Genomic DNA, 21,314 nt, shown 5'->3' on the forward strand with positions numbered 1-21,314 from the left:
TAGAATTGTGGGTTGCAATGAAGTGTATTATTTCGGTAGGTGGAAGTGGAGCAAGGTAGCCGCATGTCGATGGAGGTGAAATCCTACAAGCCTGTGTAATTGGATTCAGTTCTGCGTTGAAGATCGTCAAGTGGTCGAAATTTCGGGAGCACCCACTACCGTGCTCCCCATACTCACATCGATGTTTTGGCTCCTATAATACCCCAGTAATTCCTGGTTATTGTTAATATTCAACGCCATGATTCGCCGATGTAACGCAAGCTTCAAAACAAGTGCGAAGAATGCCCAAAGGACACATGAGCCCTCCTCGTGTTCCGAACACATCTCTCTTCATTATGGCACTGTAGCCACTTGTTTGCCGATAAATCTGCTCCTTATGCCGTACTGACGTCATTCGTCACTAGCTGACGTCAAATATAAAATTTAGTGACCTGCCAACCGGTTGACGAGCGCATGCTCGAACACACAATAACAAAACGCCCACATTTCAATAAAGAAAAATAAGATTCATATATAAAAGTTGAACATGTCCAGAATGTGCTGTTCTTATCGGGACTGCATTACCCGAAAAAAAAGGGGGGAACTGCAAGCACGGGGGCTGTAGTGCCATCCACGGGGACCACACCCATGTGTGAACCATGCCGAAGAAGCTTTCGTGGGCGTTCCTTGCATATGCAGCAGCATTGTGGGTACTGCCTGACCAGATGTCCCTACCTCGGGGACACCTTTGAATGCAAATCACATGGAGAGAAATACAGGGCGAGCGAGGACAACGAGAACGGCTCGTGCTCAGCGGGGCATCTTCCATGTTTCTCCCAATCGGGCTTGGTTCTGCGTTACTCCTTGCCCACTCGCCATCGGCCATAATCAATGGAGGAAAAGGCCAATCTCGATGAATAGGGGAGACCTCCCGGAGACGCCAGTCGACGATTTGGTGATGCATATGTAATATCCTTCTATGTAAAAACTTGTAAATGCGGTTGTTCGTGTCAGCTCAGCATTCGGAATGCGATAGCTCCTACGCTCTAACGTCACCCAACCCATTGTGGTGGCATCATCGTTCACGCACACCGTCCTAGATCCCAACAGCCGAACAGGATTAATGGTGGGTGAGCTTGATACAAAAATAGGAACGAACGGACGGACGCTTCACCCCACTCATCATGATTTAATCCGTAGATATGCTGTGATTTCTTTTTCTTTCCGAGTTTTCCTGTATAAGAGTACGTATACATATACAGTGCATGACGGCAGCTTTGGCAATGGTAAAAACAGGCCGAGACTGTCCATAAAATTGCTATCGCAATCAAATGAGAAGAAAACCTTTTGTTGTGGGGCGTCGAACCAGCGCCCTTTCAATCCGCAGTGCATGGCGCTAAGAACTACGCCGTGGAGCGTTGGCGGTCCTCAGAGCTCACTCCCTTCGTCTTGAGTATCAAGATGGCCCGAAAAGAATGCGTTGGGCGCACTCGCTCAAAAGGTCGTGCCACTCCACGTGTTGTTAGGCGCGTGCGCCTCGACATGGCGTGGTCAAATTGAGTATAGCTGCTATCTAGCGCTGAGGCTCACTAGTGTGCGAGCTCATCTCAGGATTCGGTCTCCCTCGTAACTCTATAGACTTGTGCATTCACCACAAGTTAGCTTTGAAGTTACTGTGGATAAAGAAAGCATGAAAGTCAGTTCTTTCGCTGCCGCGTTTGCGAAACGAGCATGCTGCTTGCACACAAAGAAGTACGAATTGTGACAGTTAGCACTCGTCTTATGTACACTTGTGCGCAGGTTTCTCGTGCATTTCTGTTCGAGTAGCTGGAGGCGAAAATTGATTTGATTGATTGATATGTGGGGTTTAACGTCCCAAAACCACCATATGATTATGAGAGACGCCATAGTGGAGGGCCCCGGCAATTTCGACCACGTGGGGTTCTTTACCATGCACTCAAATCTGAGCGCACGGGCCTACAACATTTCCGCCGCCATCGGAAATGCAGCCACCGCGACCGGGATTCGATCCCGCGACCTGCGGGTCAGCAGCCGAGTACCTTAGCCACTATACCACTGCGGCGGGGCAACCCTCAATCCTAAACAGCTCTTGCATAAAAGCACTCCTGTTTCTCACATCTCGTCGCTCTATCATAGCGGTGGGGTTTCATTGAGGCTTGCTTCACGAAATATGGTGCGTCGTCTGCACTTGACATTCTGTCTCGCACCGTGGTCCCGGCGAATGACTTATTGCAGGAGATAAATAAGTGGTCGTTAAAAAAAAACTGCACGTGGAGGGACATCGGACGTCAATGTAGATACGCGAAAGGTCGCGAGGCCTTTAACCATCCTTCATAAGTTGTCGTCGCTGCGTAAGAAGTGTCAAAAGATACGTGATACTTACCATCAGACTTTTCTTCTTCTTGTCAGGAAGCTTGATCTTCTGGGAGTCTTCTTGGCAGAATGGCTTGGTGTCCAGGAGACAGACGTTTCCGCCCACTTGGACGCCACACCCCATCACACATTGCTCGCACAGGGAGTGCGAACAGGGCAGCAGTACCGTGCTGCTCGGAATGACGTGGCACACGTGACAGGCGTAAAGACTCAACGCGAACTCGTCCTCGAACCGCGTCGGGCGCCAGGTCGCGCCGCTCACCGGGTCGCACAGTCGGTACAGAGCGTGATGCCCTTCGCGGTACGGCATGGTAGGGACGACTGTAAAGAGACGCGCTCCCTATGATAAACGCGGGGCCTCGGCCGTTCGCTATCACCTGAGTGTCGATAACGCCCCTTAAGGTGGATTCACACGAGGGAAAGGAGGAGGAATTTTCGCAGCGGACGGCGCATCACGAGACATGCGCGTCATCGAAACTTGCCGTCCTCGCTTCATCCGCTCTCCTCCGCTCGCAGCACGGATCGAAATGTGCACGTCGCCGCTATTTCGATCCCTCCGTTTGACAACTTATCTACACTCTAAAAAATATCGAGTAAAAAGGGTGTTTTTTTTTGTCCCACAACAATAATCGTCGTCAGGCTTGCGTGCGCTTCCTTTCTTGAAAACTCGGCGCTGGCCACTTTCCTATCGAGAAAGCAATGTAGCCCTGATAATGGGCATGTCGATCGTTACCGGAATGTACCAGGCGCGGGGCGATAGCGCAAGGATATAGAGAGGATAGATGACGAGGATGTAGATGACAATATAGATGACGATTATTCTTGTGGGACAAAAGACACCCTTTTTACTCACTCTTTTTTTAGAGTGTAGAGCACTGTAGTTTGACGGTCGTCTGCGCTCAGTCGAGAGGATTGAGCGTGAATTCTGTCAGCACTGGTCGGATTGGCGTGGCTAAGAAGCAGGCAGCCGGCTTTAAAGCCACGTGTTTTACACTCGACGACATGGCGGCAGGAAAAATATAGGAAAGGCCATGACGTCATATTCGTGAAGCCGCCGCATCGCAAACGCCCGCACCACCTCATAGCGGAGAAGCTGATAAACACTTCGCGATTTCCGGCGACAGCCGCCGCAGCGGCCTTGGAAGCGGTAGAGTGTACTAGAAGCTGGAAGCGGTGTTCGCAGCCAGCAGCGAGTCAACCCACGAGTGCTGCTTCTTTTGCGTGTTTATTTTTTAGAAAAGTTGTGCGATGCCCAGCTGTAGTGTATACTCTGTGCGAATCACGTGCACCGCCAGATGTACCTGGTGGCACTTTTCACGTATGTTCGCTTCACTGTTGATCAATAATGCATGGTATCTGCATGCGGAGCTCTTGGCTGTACGCTCCGTAAGTTACTCGTTGTGTCAACTGAGAACACACGCGAACTTTCGTGTTTAGTGCTGTAGGCATCGTGTCGCGTTTGTAGAAGTTGTGTCGTTCATTCGGAAGGACAATAAACTTTTCTCGTTAGCGGACTAAGTGTGTATGCATTGTGCGGTGTACGCTCGTTGCGTGTTAGTTGTGTGCGCACTGGAAATGCACACTTTACGTGCCCGATCACGTATACAATACAGCTGTGCCTTCTTACCGACGTGAAGTACGTCAAGTACTAGGCTGTTGTTGCACGGAATAGCTACGAATCAAGCTCTCAAAATCTTGCATTGCCACACTGACACTATATACGAGCAAAGAACGGTTAATCGGCCCGTAGATCAGGAAATATGGCTAAGAAGGAAAGAAAAAAAAGAGCCTTGCGGCGAGCAGAACGCGTAGGTCACTGCCGGGTGAGTGCGAATACGATGGTGCAGGGGCTGAATGATTTTCATTCCGACACGTACCGGTGCTTTCTGTGCTGTTCCACAAAAAACACTGAACGAAGTATTTCAGCACGCCGCGCTCGGGCCTGACACGCACAAACAGTCTGGGAAAGGTATGCTCGCAACATTTTACTGCACGCAAACCATACAACACGCGTTAGGTTGACGCCGGGACTATATAAGCGAAACGGCACCAAGAGCACGCCGTGGAGCGTCTCCTGTTTTGTTTGCCCCATACCGGTTTGTTTGCCCCATAAGTTTGACATCACTTCCGGTTTGTTAGCGCCCTAAGTTTGACGTCACTTCCGGTTTGTTTTCCCCATAAGTTTGACGTCACTTCCGGTTTGTTTGCCCTATAAGTTTGACGTCACTTCCGTCACACTTCTTGCAATGCATTGGGATAGGATACTAGTTTTTCCTTCCTCCATGCTGGGCGACAACTTTTCTTGGCACTGAAGGGAAAGATACGAAGGCGGAGATTCTGCACAAAGGGCAGGTCGGGCCTGACAGCCAGGCACAATTAAGAAAAAGGTGGCGTGATTCTTTCGCGGAGCCTAATAGGCTCCACTGCGAATAACATCCCTGTAGACATATTTCTTTCGGTTGTAAAAGATAATTACCTCAGGTACAAAACGAACGTAAAAAAGTTACTTTGTTCTTAACAGCGAGAACATGTACCACTATAGTAACAAACAAACGCGTTTATTGACAAGACCTAAGTATCCACTCTTTTCATTGCATGTTTACTGCTGCATAACTTTTTTTAATATTACTTACTTATGATGGTATGTTTGATTGTAGTAGTTAACAACTATCAATAAACGATAATAAAAGCTATCAATGAACGATAAACCCTATTAGTCAACTTCAAGAGCAATAACATAAATATACTTAAAGGAAAAATGAAATAAGTCCTGAAAACACAAGCACTAAAAAGTAATACGGTCGACTAACTTTAATAGAAACCCAAGTCCGCTAAACTATTAGCCTAGCTGGTCACTCTGAAAGTTATAGAGGCGTTTTTTATTTTTAAAAGAATATAAAGTTGTACTTATTCATCGTCAGTTTTTCACATCATTTCTACATCAAACACTGCATAGAGTTTTACAGCTTCAGAACATTTTGTGCATCGGTACGAAATGCTTGCATCCCGTACCGCGAGGCATTAAGATCGGCCCAGACTTCGCCTGCGCAGCGTATTATTCGGCTTCTGCACTTGTCTTGTAGGCTCGGTCGAGGCTCGTCCGCAACCGGTCAAAACGGTCGCTTTGGCCAAGTCACTCGCCACTCAATTTTTCAAGCACACAACTGCAGTCGCTAACCTTTCAACCAATCAGATGCGCAGGAACAGGGCATCAGCCTATTTTGCGGCGTAGTAGCTATGCTCACCCCACCTTGGTGGTCTAGTGGCTAAAGTACTTGGCTGCTTGCCCGTAGGTCACGGCATCGAATCCCGGATGTGGCGTCTGCATTCTCGATGGAGGCGAAAATGCTGTAGGCTCGCGTGCTCAGATTTCGGTGCACGTTAAAGAACCCCATGTGGCTCTCATAATCATAGGATAATTTTGGGACGTTAAACCACCACATATCAGTAGTCATGCTAGCCCAATGGCGCCTTCACATTAGAAGCCTGCGATGTCCCTTGCTTTGACATGGGAGCAAGATGCCCCCGTAGTTTAACGTAGTCTCCGTGAGGAACGCTCACAGCGGACATTGTTGCCGATAGCGTCGGAAGTGACACCACCTCAACGATTGTCGCAGCGTCTACGACTGACGCTTCTCCGGGCCTACTGTACACACTACTTGGCCATTGCGACGAGCGTTCGCAGCCGACACCTCTTTTCGGGTGCCGAGGAGGAAGGAACAGGGGAGCGCTGGGAATAATCTTCACGGCTCACGTGGCAAGCATCCTCCTAGCCAAGTGCCCGCGGAGACTTCAATCCTGCGTGGCAACGGGCAGAATTCGCAGACACGTGTGAACGTCACCCGCCTTGAGTCGCTTTTTGATCCTCGGTCCCAAATAGAAGGACGCCAAGTGAACGAGCGCTTGCGGTATAGGTTGTGTGACGAGCTTGAGCGGCGCACTTCAGCCGTATGCTCAAGGTGAACCAGTGGTCAAGGTAAATGTACCCCGTTGGAGAGCTTCCATTGAAGACTGTACACCTATAAACTGAGAATTTAGCGCCATCTTAAAGGGGAAGCGGATAGAAAAAAATAAAACGTGTGTAGCAACATCTGGTAATGACATTTTTTTTTACATTAGCACAAATTATGATTTTTAAAGAGGTTTCTTAGGCCGGTGTACCTTAGTAGTAACACTAAGGCGAGCCGGCGAGTCTGACGAAAACGCCTCAAACATCGCCAGCTACACTAAATCGACTTGTGAATACACAGGGGGGGGGGGGGGGTGTTTATGTATAAGAAGGAAAAGATGAGGAAAGTGAGCCCCGCAACTGTCTGCATCAGGGTGCGACAACTCAGCAGTAGCTCACAAGGGATGGGGGTGAGGAGGGATTAAAAAGACAGGAGTAAAGGTGTATATAGAGAGAAAGAGAGGTGAGGTAAGCCAGGGAGTGACGACATATCGAGGGGATAGGAGAGAGAGCAAAGATGGAAACACGGTCACTGGAGTCCGAGGACGGGGCACCACTTGCGAGAGCTCTTGACGGCGTTAGGAGATGGCGTAGAGCAAGTCCAGTAAGTCAGAGCTACGCTGTCGTCGGAGATCAGCGTCAGGAGATGACGTAGGGCGAGCCCAGTCGGCCAGAGCTACGTGGACGTCGGAGATCGCGGGGGCACAACTGGTCGGCACGGAATCCAGCGAGCGAGTCCACAGCGGTGTACGGCAGTTTATTTCACCTTGGTCGCAGTTAGAAACTGATTCCTGTAACTTTTTTTCAACTCTCGTGTCATGACGATAGTTATAGCGCGAGAACAAAACGACGACACAGAGACAAGAAGGCAACGAAAGACAGCTTAGGCTAGTTGCCATACCAACTAGCCCAAGCTGCCACACTTCTCGTGTCATCTCCCACAGATGCATTACAGGAAGCTGCAGCCCATATCTATTATTTTCAGCTTTGCTTACTTGTTTCACTCACACGCAGGTTCCTCATATTTCACATTGCTTGGGTGCTTAAGTTCTAACAAAAAGGAAAGGCACGCACTGTTTGACCCAATAGCCACAATAGCGCGCTGAACTTAGTCTGCACGCAAGGAGCACCAAGTGCGGTAATGTGTGGTAAAGTGTGGCACACATTGAGCACCGCTAGGACACTACGGTGACTATGTTCCGCCTCGGACAAAGCTTCGTTTTGTGTAACATGCGCTGACATGTGAACTATAGTGCGATAGATACATTTGCGATCTGCTCACACATAACAGTAGCAATTGTAGACACTGCGTGTTCACGAAGAGAACCGGGGTGCAGATGTATGGATTGGTCGACAATCGATTGAGCACAGTACTATGAAACGTTGTCCAGCCTTCTTGTTGAAGAGACATGGCCCGCCATTTCTATATGTCAGCGTGTCTTTTCTGTTGCGTGTATGCAGGCGCGTATCAAAAGCGAAACTTCAGGGGGAAAAGGCTGTGAAGTGGACAGGGGTTAGTATTCTTACGCCGCACTGGCTACGCATACGCAAAGAAGCCACCTAAAAGGGTGAATTACTTGCTTGTTTCATTCTTTAATCGACAAGTTGGTTCCACATGTACGAACCCCTTCACCGCAGTTTTTTGCCTGAGCCCTTGAACGAAAGTGTCTCTGGAAAGTGCGCATTCGGGACTTTCTTCCTAAGAATGGTGTCACTGTGCCTGTACTGTATTATCTGGCATTGTCACAGTAACTCCCACTTGTATCTTGTTCAAAAAAAAAAGAGACAAGAAAAATGGCATCGTTCCTATACATGGTGTGTTAATTCCGTATTTACAATAACCTTTGCCACCAGTATTTAACACGGCACTGGTGAATACATACCTTAACCTTAATAATACCTTAAGAGACAAGAAGAGAGCAGAGTGGATTAGGGAACAAACGGGGGTTAAGGATATCATAGCTGAAATCGAGAATAAGAAATGGACATGGGCCGGGCATGTAGCGCGCAGACAGGATAACCGCTGGTCGTTAAGGGTAACTAACTGGAATCCCAGAGAAGGCAAGCGGGTTAGGGGGAGACAGAAGGTGAGGTGGGCAGATGAGATTAAGAAGTTTGCGGGTATAAATTGGCAGCAGCAGGCACAGGACCGGGTTAACTGGCGGAACATGGGAGAGGCCTTTGTCCTGCAGTGGACGTAGTCAGGCTGATGATGATGATGATGATGATGGTGATGATGATGATAGTGAATACATACAGTAGACCAGAAAAGTTTACGGACCACGCGAGTGCGTGGCGAAACGTCTCTAAACGGCACTTCCGCTACGTCATCATCATCATCATCATCATCATCAGCCTGACTACGTCCACTGCAGGACAAAGGCCTCTCCGTCATCTCCGTAGGTGATGACCTCAACGTCAGCGGTCATCAACAGCACAGCAGCACCCGACCAACATCAATCCCTTAACCTGTGGCCCTTCTTTTTCCGTACTGGCTACGAATAATTTTCGCCTTTCACTTTTTAACCACAGACGCTTTTTGGCATCTGCGTATACGTGATTTAGCCTCATGGGCATTTTATGAGCCCAACTATTCAAGCCGCAACTTTAATCACAAACTGCTGTCAAGTTAACGGAACGCCGTTTGAGGCACGCCATGATAGCTCTGGTCCAGCTATGAAAATAGAAATGGGGAGGTCATCCGGCAAACGAGCGCTTCGCGAGAAAGCTGCGAACTAACAATTCGTTGCGCGGCAGCGGAAAATTGAAAGGCCAGGGAATAACAGGAACATCCGTTTCCGGAATAGCATTGTGGTCGACAGCACATGGCGTTCCGCTAGGTGGTGCGGATTGGCAGTTTGGCACGCGCTCCCATAGTCCGCCAACTTTTGGAGCTGACTGTACAACGACTGAACAAACAAAAAAAAGAAGTTGGTTTTCGCCTTCTATTCATCTTAGGACAATGCATAAAGGACAATATGCGGTCGTAATCTTATCATAAATGACTATCTTAACGATTGTGACGTGAAGGGGCAGATGGAACCTTGCAATGAAAAATAAGGTGAACAGGGATTAATGATCGAGTCGTCGTTTCCACAAGCAGTCTTGTCGTCCTTAAGGGTTGAACTGATTTCCTTAACGCAGCCCCGCCGCGGCTGTCTCGTAGTTAAGGCACTCAGCTGCTAGTCCGAAGGTCGCGGGATCGAATCTCTGCTTCGGCGGCTGCATTTTTTGACGAAAATGTTTAAGGCCCATGTAGTTCACGTTAAAAACACCAGGTGGCAGATGTTTCCGGAGCCTTCCACTCTACGTCTCTCATAATTATATCGTGGTTTTGGGAAGTAATACCCTAGATGTTGTTGTTATTATTATACTATTATTATTATTATTATTATTATTATTACTATTATTATTACTATTATTATTACTATTATTATTACTATTATTATTACTATTATTATTACTATTATTATTACTATTATTATTACTATTATTATTATTATTATTATTATTATTATTATTACTATTATTATTACTATTATTATTATTATTATTATTATTATTATTATTATTATTATTATTATTATTATTATTATTATTATTATTATTATTATTATTATTATTATTATTATTATTATTATTATTATTATTATTATTATTATATTTCCTATGTATAAGGTTTGATTGTATTCCGCGCAGTTTTCTATTACCTGATTGGTAGTATGAATTGAATATGGTCTATGGTGGAGTACCCTCCATGAAATCCTGCTTGGTCCTTTGGTTGATTTATCTGTAAGGTTGCCTTACTTTTATTAACTATTATTTTTGTAAATTGTTTCTATAGAACGGACAGTAAGCTGACCGGCCTGTAACTTTTCAAGTTCTTGACGTATCCTTTCTTATGGATTAAGATCATGTTGGCGTTAATCTTATCCTTCCCATCAATAGACACACTTTGCATATAAGGCGGACAGTTTTTATAACATGATTTTTCTGCCATCTTTCAAAAGGTCCGTTGTTACCTTATTCTCACCAGCGGCTTTGCCTCTGTATTCCGTTTAGGGCTTTCCTTACTTCCCCTGTCGTTACTGGTAGGATGTCGAATTCCTCTGCACAATTGTTGTTTTTCACTATGCCCCCCTTGTTTTTTTTTTCCTTCTGTACAGCTTTCTATAAAACTGCTACGCCACCTCGACTATCTCATTCATATTGGTTGACATTGCCCTCTTTGTTCCTCAATGCATACATCATATTTTTTTCCTATGCACAAATCTCAAATGGCAGCTTTGAGACTTCTATCGCTTTCTACAGCCTGCTCTATTCTCTCCATGTCAAACCTTCCGATGTCGGCTACCTTGCGTCAATTAACATCAAAACCTCCACTATATCAATTTAGTCAGTTGCATTGGAGACTTTCATGGTTTGTCGTCTCTAAGGATTTTTCGCCTTGTAAGATAGTTTGCCAATGACCTGTCTAGTGACTATTTTCGACTTCTATTGCACACTCTTCGATGATACTAAAAAATTATTGTTCATTGTGTGGACGCTAACATCGGTTGCCTCGTTTATTGCCTCGAATCTATTCTATGAATATTGGGCGTGCGGCATATCGAGCGCGCGCTCGTGGCAAAGAAAATCCTTCCTCTCGCTTTTCGAGTGTCCTGATAATAAGTGTGGAAGGCTTCAAATGAAGGCACGTCTAACAATGGAGGAAAGAGAATGGGTACAAAGAAAAATTGGCGAAAAAAAACTGAAAAGCACATAAAAGAGAAGAACGAACATAAAGAGAAAACCTCGTGGCTGGTAAGTGCGTTATGTTCGGTGGTTATTTGCTCGGGCAACACTACAGCAATCAGGCTCAGTTGCTCTTCCTGGTAGCACCAATAAAAACGGGCAAGGAAGGCCGAAGTGTCAGCTCACCGAGCACCTTCACCACCGCAGAAAGCATCGCGGCCACGTATGAACACACCTACATCGTTAAACGTAAGCTTAATTGTACTTTTGTTCATCTCTTCTTTTTCTCCCGTGTTCCTGTTTGCGTTTTTTTTTTCTCAATGTGTACTCCAATGAATTAAAAGTTCTATTCAAGCACCCACAAGCTTCTTTTAATTAGAGAAAGATAGATTACAACCTCAAAAACAACTTTCAGAGCACTCTTACAATCAACGAGTATGCTACAAACCGACAGGGAACCTCAGATTGCCAGTTCACAATCAATAAAGCAGTTCAAGTGGTTGGCCGGTGTACACAGGGTGCTGTAATAATGAGTGCTGAAAAATTTGATTTCTTGCATGACATAACACTCTTTCTCAAAGCGAAAACAAACGGCACTTTATTAGAAATTCCTGTATAAAGTTATGTGTAAATTCTCTCAAAAACAATCTAGAGCCTGTGAAAAGGCCTTGTGGAACCACATTACACTTTTTTTTTCGGTCACGCCAAATTTCATAGCGTGTGTCATCAACCTTTGAAGTCCACGCTTGGTTTGTGGTCCCAACAGAAAGGTCTCATCACGTTGTGGACAGTAGACTCAGTCCTTCAAGAAGCATTTTAAAGACGATAGTCTTTTTTGGGGACTTTAAACGCCAAAATTTTGGTCTGCCTATCTGTACATTTATCTGTTCGTCCGCCCTAATGATACCCTAAACGACACTAAATGATACCCCGAACGGCCGACCCTATCCGCAGCGCCCGCCAATATTGCTCAAGATTTAGCCGCTTCATACTTGTGCGATTGTCAATTAGAAAGCGATTATTGCGCCTATCTGAGGTATTAAAACAACCCGTCAATATTCTTTATGTGTGTCTTTTTAATAGAAAAGGCTTGCACAAGTAATTCTAAGCACTGTAGCGTTTATCACGCTGCGCTGACGACGCAACGCTTGCACGAAAAAGCAAGTGTTTCCAACGTCTTGATAAGACTGGTAGTGGCACCTACCAGTCGCCTAGCGTTCTACACCTTATCGCCTCCGAGACGGGCGCGCACGCCGCGAGCTTCGTTTTCCGAGATAACTGCCAGATAATAGCACACATGTCTCACGTGTGACGTGACTTTATGCGCTCGTTCGCCTCCGCTGTACGCTCTAGGCACTAACACAGCACCTGCAGAGTGCCATTCACTGATTTTTTTTTGCGCCGAACATCAAACAAACAATTTGTTCAATCTCCAGACGCAAGACTATCGTCTTTCGACGACACTTGCAGTGTAACATGCAGATACAGGGCCAATGTTTTATTTATTCGTATTGCACGTGCATATTTCCAACTCATTTATGTCAACGTACACACCAGTGAACGTCACAGTGACAAATCGCAAGAAGGAAGCAACAGTGTTCCCCACGTGGGAGCCCGTGACGGTGCCAGTCATAAAATCAAACACGCTGTAGCCGCGAAACTGACCTGCGAGGGCTTACTGTATGAGACCACCGTCTTTCCACACCACAAATACTCTCGACAGTAACGCAAAGTGTTCTGCTTTCTACTTTATAAACTTACAGACGAAATAATGCAAAGTTCAACCTTTCAAGCAAAAATGAAAAAGCAGAGGGTCAGCCACAGACAAGGTAAAGACGTTATCATTGTCTTGACAGTATTCTAAATGTAGGCGTATGTGTAATCAAAGATACACGTCCGCTGCGTATACCGTAGCAGTTCTTAATGGAAAGAAAAAAGCAGCGCAAGTTCTCCATCTATAAAGCTCTGTTTAGCAAACTCTTCTTCTACCGCGAAATTTGCAATGAAATGGGAAATATTTTCCCTAGTGCATGTGCCGCATTGACGTTTGGAATACAACACTTCACAATCAATGCACCCACCAGCACGGAAATTTATCGCCTGAAGTGTGATCTTAGTGAAAGGAAACTTAGAATCTCCCAAAGTCTTAATGCAATCCATATTTATGAGTAACCTCGGTTGGGGGAACACGAAGACTCAAAGGTAATCTGAATATGCATATCTCTGTACTTCACAAGATTCGCGACTGTTAAGACATTTTTCTCTGCGCTAAAAATACTTCCAGCTTTCTTTAGGATCACTGTAAATGAGGTATGTTGAGGAATATTTCTCCACAAGCCATCATGAGTATCCCGGCAGGCGGTAATATTATAAACCCAGAGTTCTTCCCTTTGCCTATACACCTGCTGCCGCAGGAATTCCATAGTTTTCATAGTTTCGTGAACAAACATTTCCAGCTGCAACGGTATTGAGCTTTCTTGCATGTTCAACGGTATTTCTTCTTTTCCCAAAGCAGCAGCAGCAAGGAGCTCTTCTGTTTCGGTGGATCCATTATTGTCTGAATCTAGGGCCCTTTGCCGACACTGCTGTTGGTCCATGAGCTTCGTACAGAGATAAGCCTCAACCTCACTCATTTGTTCCTTCATCTCGCATTTCCATGCCTCTAACGCCTGCTTGAATTCCCGTAGTTGGACTGTTAGGATTTCTTTGAATGTACTTTCCACATCACTAGGCATTCTCGCCATTAGCTGTGACATTGCCTGAACATCTTGCTTCAATTCATTTTGCGAGTCTGTAGTTTCGCGAACCACTTCCTGAATTTCGGAGGTGTCATGCTGCCTTGTCTGTTCAACGAGTTCATTCATTTGGCTCTGAAGTGAGGACAGCTGATCACTTATGAGGTTTCTCACAAGCAGCTTCACTTCTTCTAGGCCAGCTTTCAGGTGGCGAGTTATCATAGAGGCGATGTTCGTCTCTATGCCTTTCATTCCGCAGCTCACAGCTTCGAAATCTACGGAGTCCGCTTTTCTGGAGAGATCGTTCATTTGTCTCTGAAGAGCAGACAGCTTTTCTAACACTGCATCCTCGTAACAACTGGCAAATGCCCTATCTTCAGTGCTCGGCTGACCATCTCTTGCACCAGATGCATTCTGTGAGCACCCGGAAATGTAGTGGGCTGCAATGTCAGTGCGCAGTATTCTTCGTTCGCAGCGTCGACACTGGAGGGCGTGGAAGATGCAGTCTCTGTCGAAGTGCTGCAGAACGGCTTCGATGGTTCCCACAAACTGGCAGCCGTTGACCTCATTCCAGCAATGGGCCTGTAAGATAAGCGTACATTGAAAGCATAAACATAGTAGCTTTCGAGAAACCACGTACGTGTTGTCTAAGCACAACGAGAGAGCCAGTCCAATGCGTACGCATTTGAATAGGGCATAGAGGTGAGCCCCATGCCTTATGTTTTTGTCTTATCAAATCTAGAAAGACTGCACGTTTTATTACGATTGAGTGGTTTGCATCAAACTGAAGACAAAAAAACATGAAAACCCTTTTTAAAGCTTCTTTGGCGGCGTTATCATTTCTTGCGTTGGCCTGTTTCGCTAAGAAGTCGAGTTATGACTAGTGTAAACTTTACGAATAAAATTTGTGCTTAGATATTGACGCAATAACATTGCAATCATAAAAGCGATCCCAACCATCGGCTGCAATATTACTACCTTCGTTAATGTCATCTTCGTCAAGTTTGTCATCTTCGTTAATGTCATCTTCGTCAAACGGCAACCCGTCAACGGTCTCGTCATTAGCGGAAGTTGTTCGGGAGGAGGTGAGACAGGCAGTCCGTGAGCAGCAGCCACAAGCCCAGCCTGTTCGAGCGTCGGTTCCGATGCAGCCCGCAGTCTCGTACGCCGAGGTACTGAGAAGCGCCCCTGTACCTCATTTCGTCGCCTCTGGACCTCCTTTCACCGCCCCTGGACCTCCTTTCACCGCAGCAAGCACGCATCTGCCAAAACCTCGATTTACGCCGTCCCAAGCCGGAACTAGGATCCGAAAAGCTGATATATGGCGCACTCCTGATCGAATTCCGCTTTGTTACTACTGCGGCGAAGCCGGCCATCTTTACCGGACGTGTGAATATCGCCGAGCTGGACTTCGGGGTTTTCCCGTAAACGCTGCCTGTCCACGGAATGGGGAGCGACCTTTTGAAATCGAGGAGTACTTGACAACGCGTCAAGGTGCTCACTTCTCGCAGCGGCCTCAGTCTCGGTCGACAGCGCCACTGAGGTATCGGTCACCAAGTCCTCGCCCATCTTCAAACTCTCCGAGGCGACTTCCCCAAAGCCCGCTTCGGGAAAACTAGAATCGGCGACCTGGGGAGGTAAGGCCGCTGCCGACACGGGCGTACAACATTTCCGCCTCCATCGGAAATGCAGCCGCCGCAGTAAAGTCTGTTTCTAAATGATCGCGAACGTTCCTTAAATATTGATGAACATCGGCATCTGTCGCGTAATTCGCAATCGAATTTAGCAACTTATACTCCAGCAGTTCATTTTAAACAAAACGCTCGTTTACTGGCGAAGCCTGCGTACAATTCCTGCGGTCCTCGATTAGGTGGTCGCATTATAACAGTCATGAAAGTCTGTCGTGAAAGTTCGCAGCACCAGTTCGCAGCATTATAACAGTCGTGAAAGCCGCAATATGTATGCGGCTGCTTTTCATTCTAAGCAGCCGTACCATATTACAACAGACATCGATCCGCGGCACATGGATGTAGAATGACTGAGCAAGGAGGGGACATTAGTAAGAGTCGAATGGAAAGTGTGATTTTTTTTCGAGACAGTTTCATTTTGAATCTGAGGATAAAACCAAAAGTTTACCTTACCATCCACCAGGTCTTTGACCAAACATTTGACAACCTCAGATTATTGGTCGACAGCAATAAATAAATGGCGGATGGCAGCACTGTGCTGCTCTACAGTCGACTACAAATGTTGCGCGTGTGAAACTAGAGTAACTGTATATGCTCCTTAAAGTAGTAGAGTAGTGCATAGGTCCACCATTTTCCCTGCTTAGCAACCATAGTTACGCGGCTAAGCCGATCGACGAAGCCTGTCGTCTATTGCCAGTCTATATGCCTGGCGTGTCAACGACCAGCGAAAAAAGAACAAACGCCTGCTTTCGGGACTGTTGCACGAGAGTTGAAAAGCTTGTTCGGCAACGCAAAGGCACAGCGTAAATCCGAGTAACATTCGCCGCCCCTGCCGCATGGTCAAGTGGCGCCAGCTATGGAAGACAAGCAACAACTCAAATACACAAGGTATAGTTCCTCCGAGATTTAAAGAGCGTACCACTAAGCGTACTGCATTGATTAATTCAGCATGTTTTCGAAAATCGAACTGAATTCACGCAAACATTTTGCTGTCAAAGCTCAGGGACGTAAATCTAAAGCAAACAGAAGCACCAGTTCGCAGCTAACGAGTTACAAAGAGCTCGACAGTCACTTGATAAATTCCAGGTAGACGGCGACCACTTCCGGTGATGCAGCCTGTGCATCAGATTTTCCACAGTGCATGTTTGCTAGTGGCATTGGGAAAACAAATGCGCTACTGTACTACCTAAAGGTAGCATACGCAGTTACTTTGTGCGAGACTCTGGTGGAGACGCTGGGTACTTTTACTCTGGCTGTGTCAGCCATCACTCCTAACACCTTAGAGACAACTACATCTCCCAGAACAAGAAGCAGCCACTGTCTGCATGGATTACCCTCTTAATTCGGCTTCTTGGCGTCGAGACTCAGAAAAATGACAACTTCGATGACAAGCCAGGTAGTTAAAACCAGTGAGGACCATTGTTCTCCTCTTGCGCATGTTTTTCATGTGCCACAGACACCTGAACCCTGTCATGGCGACATCTTCGAAGATGTTGATTGGCTCGACCACTTTGATCAGGTTGGTAGTATCAATGATTGGGACAATTTTCGCAAGCTGCAGCAAGTTTACTCCTACTTTGAAGATTCTGTGAAGACGTGGTATAGGAACCACGAGGGATCCTTCGCGATATGGCAAGAATTTAGCCGACAGTTGCGCGACGCCTACCGCAACGATGGAAGAAAGGAGAGGGCTCAACAAACCATATCCTGCAGGAACCAGTGGCGAAACGAACTAGTTTCTATGTTTGTCGAGGACATGCTTTGACTTTTCAGTCACGCGGACCCTACCATGTCAGGGGAAAAGAAAGTGCGGCCTTTGGTGCGTAGAGTAAAGGGACAGCTTTTTGCTGGACCCATCCTCCATCCACCGGTGACAGTCCCAGAGCTCATCAGTAAGGGACCATGATGCAGCTCTGCAGCAGCGGTCGTCACAATACGAACGCCCCATCCCGGGCACCGCATGCTCTAACAGCTTTGACAGTTAAAAACAGGCCCTCACTGACTTCGTTTGAGGTAACGGGCGCGACGAACTGCGACAGCTTCAGGCAGTGGGATCCAGTCCACCTGTGACAGCCCTCGTGGATGTAATCTGACAAGAAACCAGGCAGGCAGTCGCACCACTGGCGCCAATCGCACCACCAACACCAGAGGCTCCAGTCCTGACATGTGCCATGCCGTGGCATTGCGATACCCCGCGCCATCACCTAAAGATCCTGCAATGCGGACGGTGAGCCTGGCTATGCACCCATTCCAGGACACTGCTTCCAGTCCGCCTCTCGGCTCAAGTTTTCCGAGCGCACCGTCCTATCTGCCTCAAAGAGTGCTAGCAAGGCAAGCATGTGGCGCACATCAGATAACCATCCACTCTGTCAAACTGCGGCGAAGCCGATCACGTCTACCGTAACTGCCAGTACTGCCAACTAGTTCTCCACGGCTTCCACCTTGATGCTCAATGCCCACGCTATACGGTGAGCGCCCCCGTGAAATCAAAACATATCTCACGGGCCAGCGAACTTCATCGATTACCCTGCGCCTCTACCAGTAAAGTCGCAAGCAAAACAAGACCAACAGCCAAGAGTTGACCAGAACCAGAGCAACGAAACAGTTTTCTTCTTCCAATTCAAAACGTTTATAAGCCACAGTGGCTCGCTATTCAATGGTGGCTTGAGTTTCTATACAGTTACCCTATGCGAAACAGCCTTTCCGCGCCAAATTGCGGTGCGCCATCTACCATCGACCGCTGTACAGAGCCGGAAACAGGTCTCCTTGTTAATCACTTGCCTTTCAAATTTTCTAGAGGCACGTAGCGCTTATTTAGAAGTTTTCACGCGAAGTTCTTATCTTCCGCATGACCGCTACATTAGTGTTTTCAAAACAGGATTGAAACTATCACGGAGTGCCTCAAATCGAGTTTGGTTGGCTAGGTATCACATTGTGATAATGATTGTGACTGATAACTGTTCTGCTTATAGACTACTATCGAGGCAGAAGCAAGTAGTTGTAGATGCCGATACGTGCGTAGCGTTAAAAAGTGAATATTAGTACGGTGTCGGAACATATGATACAGGCCAAATATTAAGTGAGGGGTGCTTCTCGGGCGCTTCTTGCTGTCGACAACCGCTGACGAAAGGAAAGTGATTGATAAGCGTTGTTTAACGTTCCAAAACCCCCATACGACTACGAAAGACGCTGTTGTGAAGGGCTTCGTAAATTGCGACCACCTGGGGTTCTTTAACGTGCGCCCAAATCTGAGCCCACTGGCCAACAGCATTTTCGCCTTCAGCGAAAATGCAGCCGCCGCAGCCGGGATTCGATCCCGTGATCAGCAGGATTACCTTAACCACTATAGACCATCCTGACTTGACGACGTAACAAGAGTGTCGCGAAGAGGTTATTGGCTATGCTCAACAGTGGTTCGTAAGCTTTTGTGGTCGAATGTACGTCAGCTTGTGCTTATTTGGACGCAGTGCCTAATCAACAAGCCCCAAATACATTTACGCACTGGCTGCAACAGTTATCTGTGGAGGCTATTTCTTAGCGTATGTCTTCTTTACTGTCATGACACCTGACAGAACCTAAACTAGCTTCCGTCACCTGTTAGTAACTGTTCCCTAGCCTGCAGACTGCTTTCGCTTGACGCCTGGATGGTGGACAACCACTTTTCGTGACCCTATATCTGTACCGTGGTGGCACGGTACAGGTACGTAGTACAATATTGCCGCAAAGAAGAACATTTCACCGAACTGTTCAAGGGCTATCACGAAATGCAGAGTTAAGGAAAGGTTAGCGGCATTTTTTAACCGAAGCAAAAAAAATTTCTCTGTGGGTTCTTAGGGAATGCTGCTGGGGCATATCGCTGACCTTCATATTCTGTTTCGTTTTGGCAGGAAGCTTTAACTTCTGGCGCTCATCTTCGCAGAAAGGCTGGGCGTCCAGGGGACAGACGCTGCCACCATCTTGGATGACACACCCCGTCACACACTGCTCGCACAGAATGTGGGAACAAGGCAGCAGTACCATCGTGCACGGAATGACGTGGCACACGCAGCAGGCGTATCGAATCGACGTCAACTCGTCCTCGAACCGCATCGGGCGCCAGTTCGCGCCGCTCACCGAGTCGCACAGTTGATGCATAGCTCGAGGCCCTCCGTGTTCTGGCCTGGTGGCAAGGACTGTGAAAGTTGTACTGCTTCGGCTAGAGGGACATACAAACTTCGGCTGCAATCGCATTCGGGGACGCGCACGTTCACTTCGAATCACGTGACTGCTGATATTGACGTCACCAATGGGTGGTGCCGTGGCTGCCGCTGCGCGAGTGTGGGCGCCAATATCTGCACACCAACGTTGATGTACACAACGTTTTTTTTTTTTTTTACTGTAGTATACATACGTCCTTCAGTGCCACTAATCGCATCGCGCTTCGACTCTTTTCCGAACGCAACTTACTCGGTTTTGTCCACACATCGGCAGTGAGATGCGACCGTTAGTATTATGTAGTGAATAACGTCACGAATGAAATGGACAGTGCGAAACACAATAGCAAAAGGACCTAATATAAGAACATGGGCCTAAAAGCGCTAATACTGTCTTTCATAAGTGCGTTTTCGCAAGGGCCAATCGTTAGCCGGCTTCGCTAATCATTTGTCTTGCGTGGTATTTAAGTAAAATATAGTCTTTTTAAGGACATTTTTGAGTAGGACACTTTTCCATATACGGTCCCTAGTACGTTCAACGCAGGCAGTAAAAAGAAAAACTACAGTCTTCACAGCATCGGTGTCCGCTGTGGTGGCGTGGTAGTCACGGTGCTCGTCTGCCAACTCGAAAGTCGAGATTTCCACCCGGGCCACCGAAGTCGCATTTCGACGGAGGCGAAAGGCTAGAAGCCCATGTTTTGTGTGGTGTCAGTGCGCGTTAAAGAACACGGGGTGGTCGAGATTTCCACGGTCCTCCACTACGGCGTCCCCTCTAACCATATCGCGGATTTCATGACGTAAACCCCAAGACGTACTAATTAGTTATAGTCGAGCGTGGGTGAGACCATTCAGTCTAAATTTAATAAGTGAATCAGGGTAGCTGTATGCTGCCGAGATAAAAAGCGGATAATAAGCACACAAAAAGTGGCTCCCCCTCCGCCCCTACCCTTGCATAGACAGACAGTGAGCGTTATTGTGGTCCTGATGGGCGATTAGGAAAGTGCCCTTATACTGGAAGGAGCCCCTGCGGGTAGCTCCCATATGAAAAAGGGCAGGCCGTGACTGACAGCCGCGCCCACTAGATACGTCGATGGTGCGTCTATCACCGCCAGGCATTTCGTGCGGAATGCTGCGAGCTGTCTGCCAAGGTACGTCTAGAAAAAGTATCAATGAACTGCCAGCCCTGCCGTGGGGGTCTGGGGGCTAAGGTATCGGCTGCTGACCCGCAGGTCGCGGGTTCGCATGCCGGCTGCGGCGGCTGCATTTCCGATGGAGGCGGAAATGTTCTAGGCCCGTGTGCTCAGATTTGGGTGTACGTTAAGGAACCCCATTGATGATTGATATGTGGGGTTTAACGTCCCAAAACCACTATATGATTATGAGAATCATAATCATATAGGAACCCCAGGTGGTCGAAATTTCCGGAGCCCTCCACAACGGCGTCTCTCATAATTATATGGTGGTTTTTGAACCCCACATATTATTCAAACATCAATTAGGTGCCAGTCGTCACCGTCCAGATAACGCCGACATACAGCGTTCTATTTTCCGTGCATTGAGGTGAAGTGACAGTCCCGTAGCATGCGTATCATTTCTTAAGATTTTGTTTTATTTAAGACCCCCTCACCGAGGTACATCTAAA

At 47.1% G+C, this 21,314-nt stretch overlaps 2 protein-coding genes across 3 annotated transcripts in view; both read right to left on the reverse strand.

Moving 5' to 3' along the window:
- LOC119164960 (uncharacterized) overlaps positions 1 to 3,127 on the reverse strand; it is a 98,802-nt gene extending 95,675 nt beyond the window's left edge. The window contains exon 1 of one of the 2 annotated variants that reach the window (XR_012886045.1): positions 2,384 to 3,127. Coding sequence is in view for 1 of the 2 variants with exons in the window: in XM_037417158.2 (XP_037273055.2) it covers positions 2,384 to 2,683 (300 nt within the window). In the remaining variant the exon portion in view is untranslated. The remainder of the gene's footprint in view (positions 1 to 2,383) is intronic. The other variant, XM_037417158.2, reaches the window with a different exon arrangement.
- Positions 3,128 to 12,539: 9,412 nt separating this feature from the next.
- On the reverse strand, positions 12,540 to 19,788 carry LOC119165622 (uncharacterized). The gene is made up of 2 exons (XM_037417736.2): positions 19,341 to 19,788; positions 12,540 to 14,373 (listed from the first exon to the last, which is right to left on the reverse strand). Exons 1-2 carry the CDS (start codon positions 19,707 to 19,709, stop codon positions 13,219 to 13,221), a joined length of 1,524 nt encoding a protein of 507 aa, XP_037273633.2. The 5' UTR covers positions 19,710 to 19,788; the 3' UTR covers positions 12,540 to 13,218.
- Between the last annotated feature and the right edge of the window lie 1,526 nt (positions 19,789 to 21,314).

Source organism: Rhipicephalus microplus, chromosome 9 (genome assembly GCF_043290135.1).
Source record: "Rhipicephalus microplus isolate Deutch F79 chromosome 9, USDA_Rmic, whole genome shotgun sequence".
Taxonomy (NCBI): domain Eukaryota; kingdom Metazoa; phylum Arthropoda; class Arachnida; order Ixodida; family Ixodidae; genus Rhipicephalus; species Rhipicephalus microplus.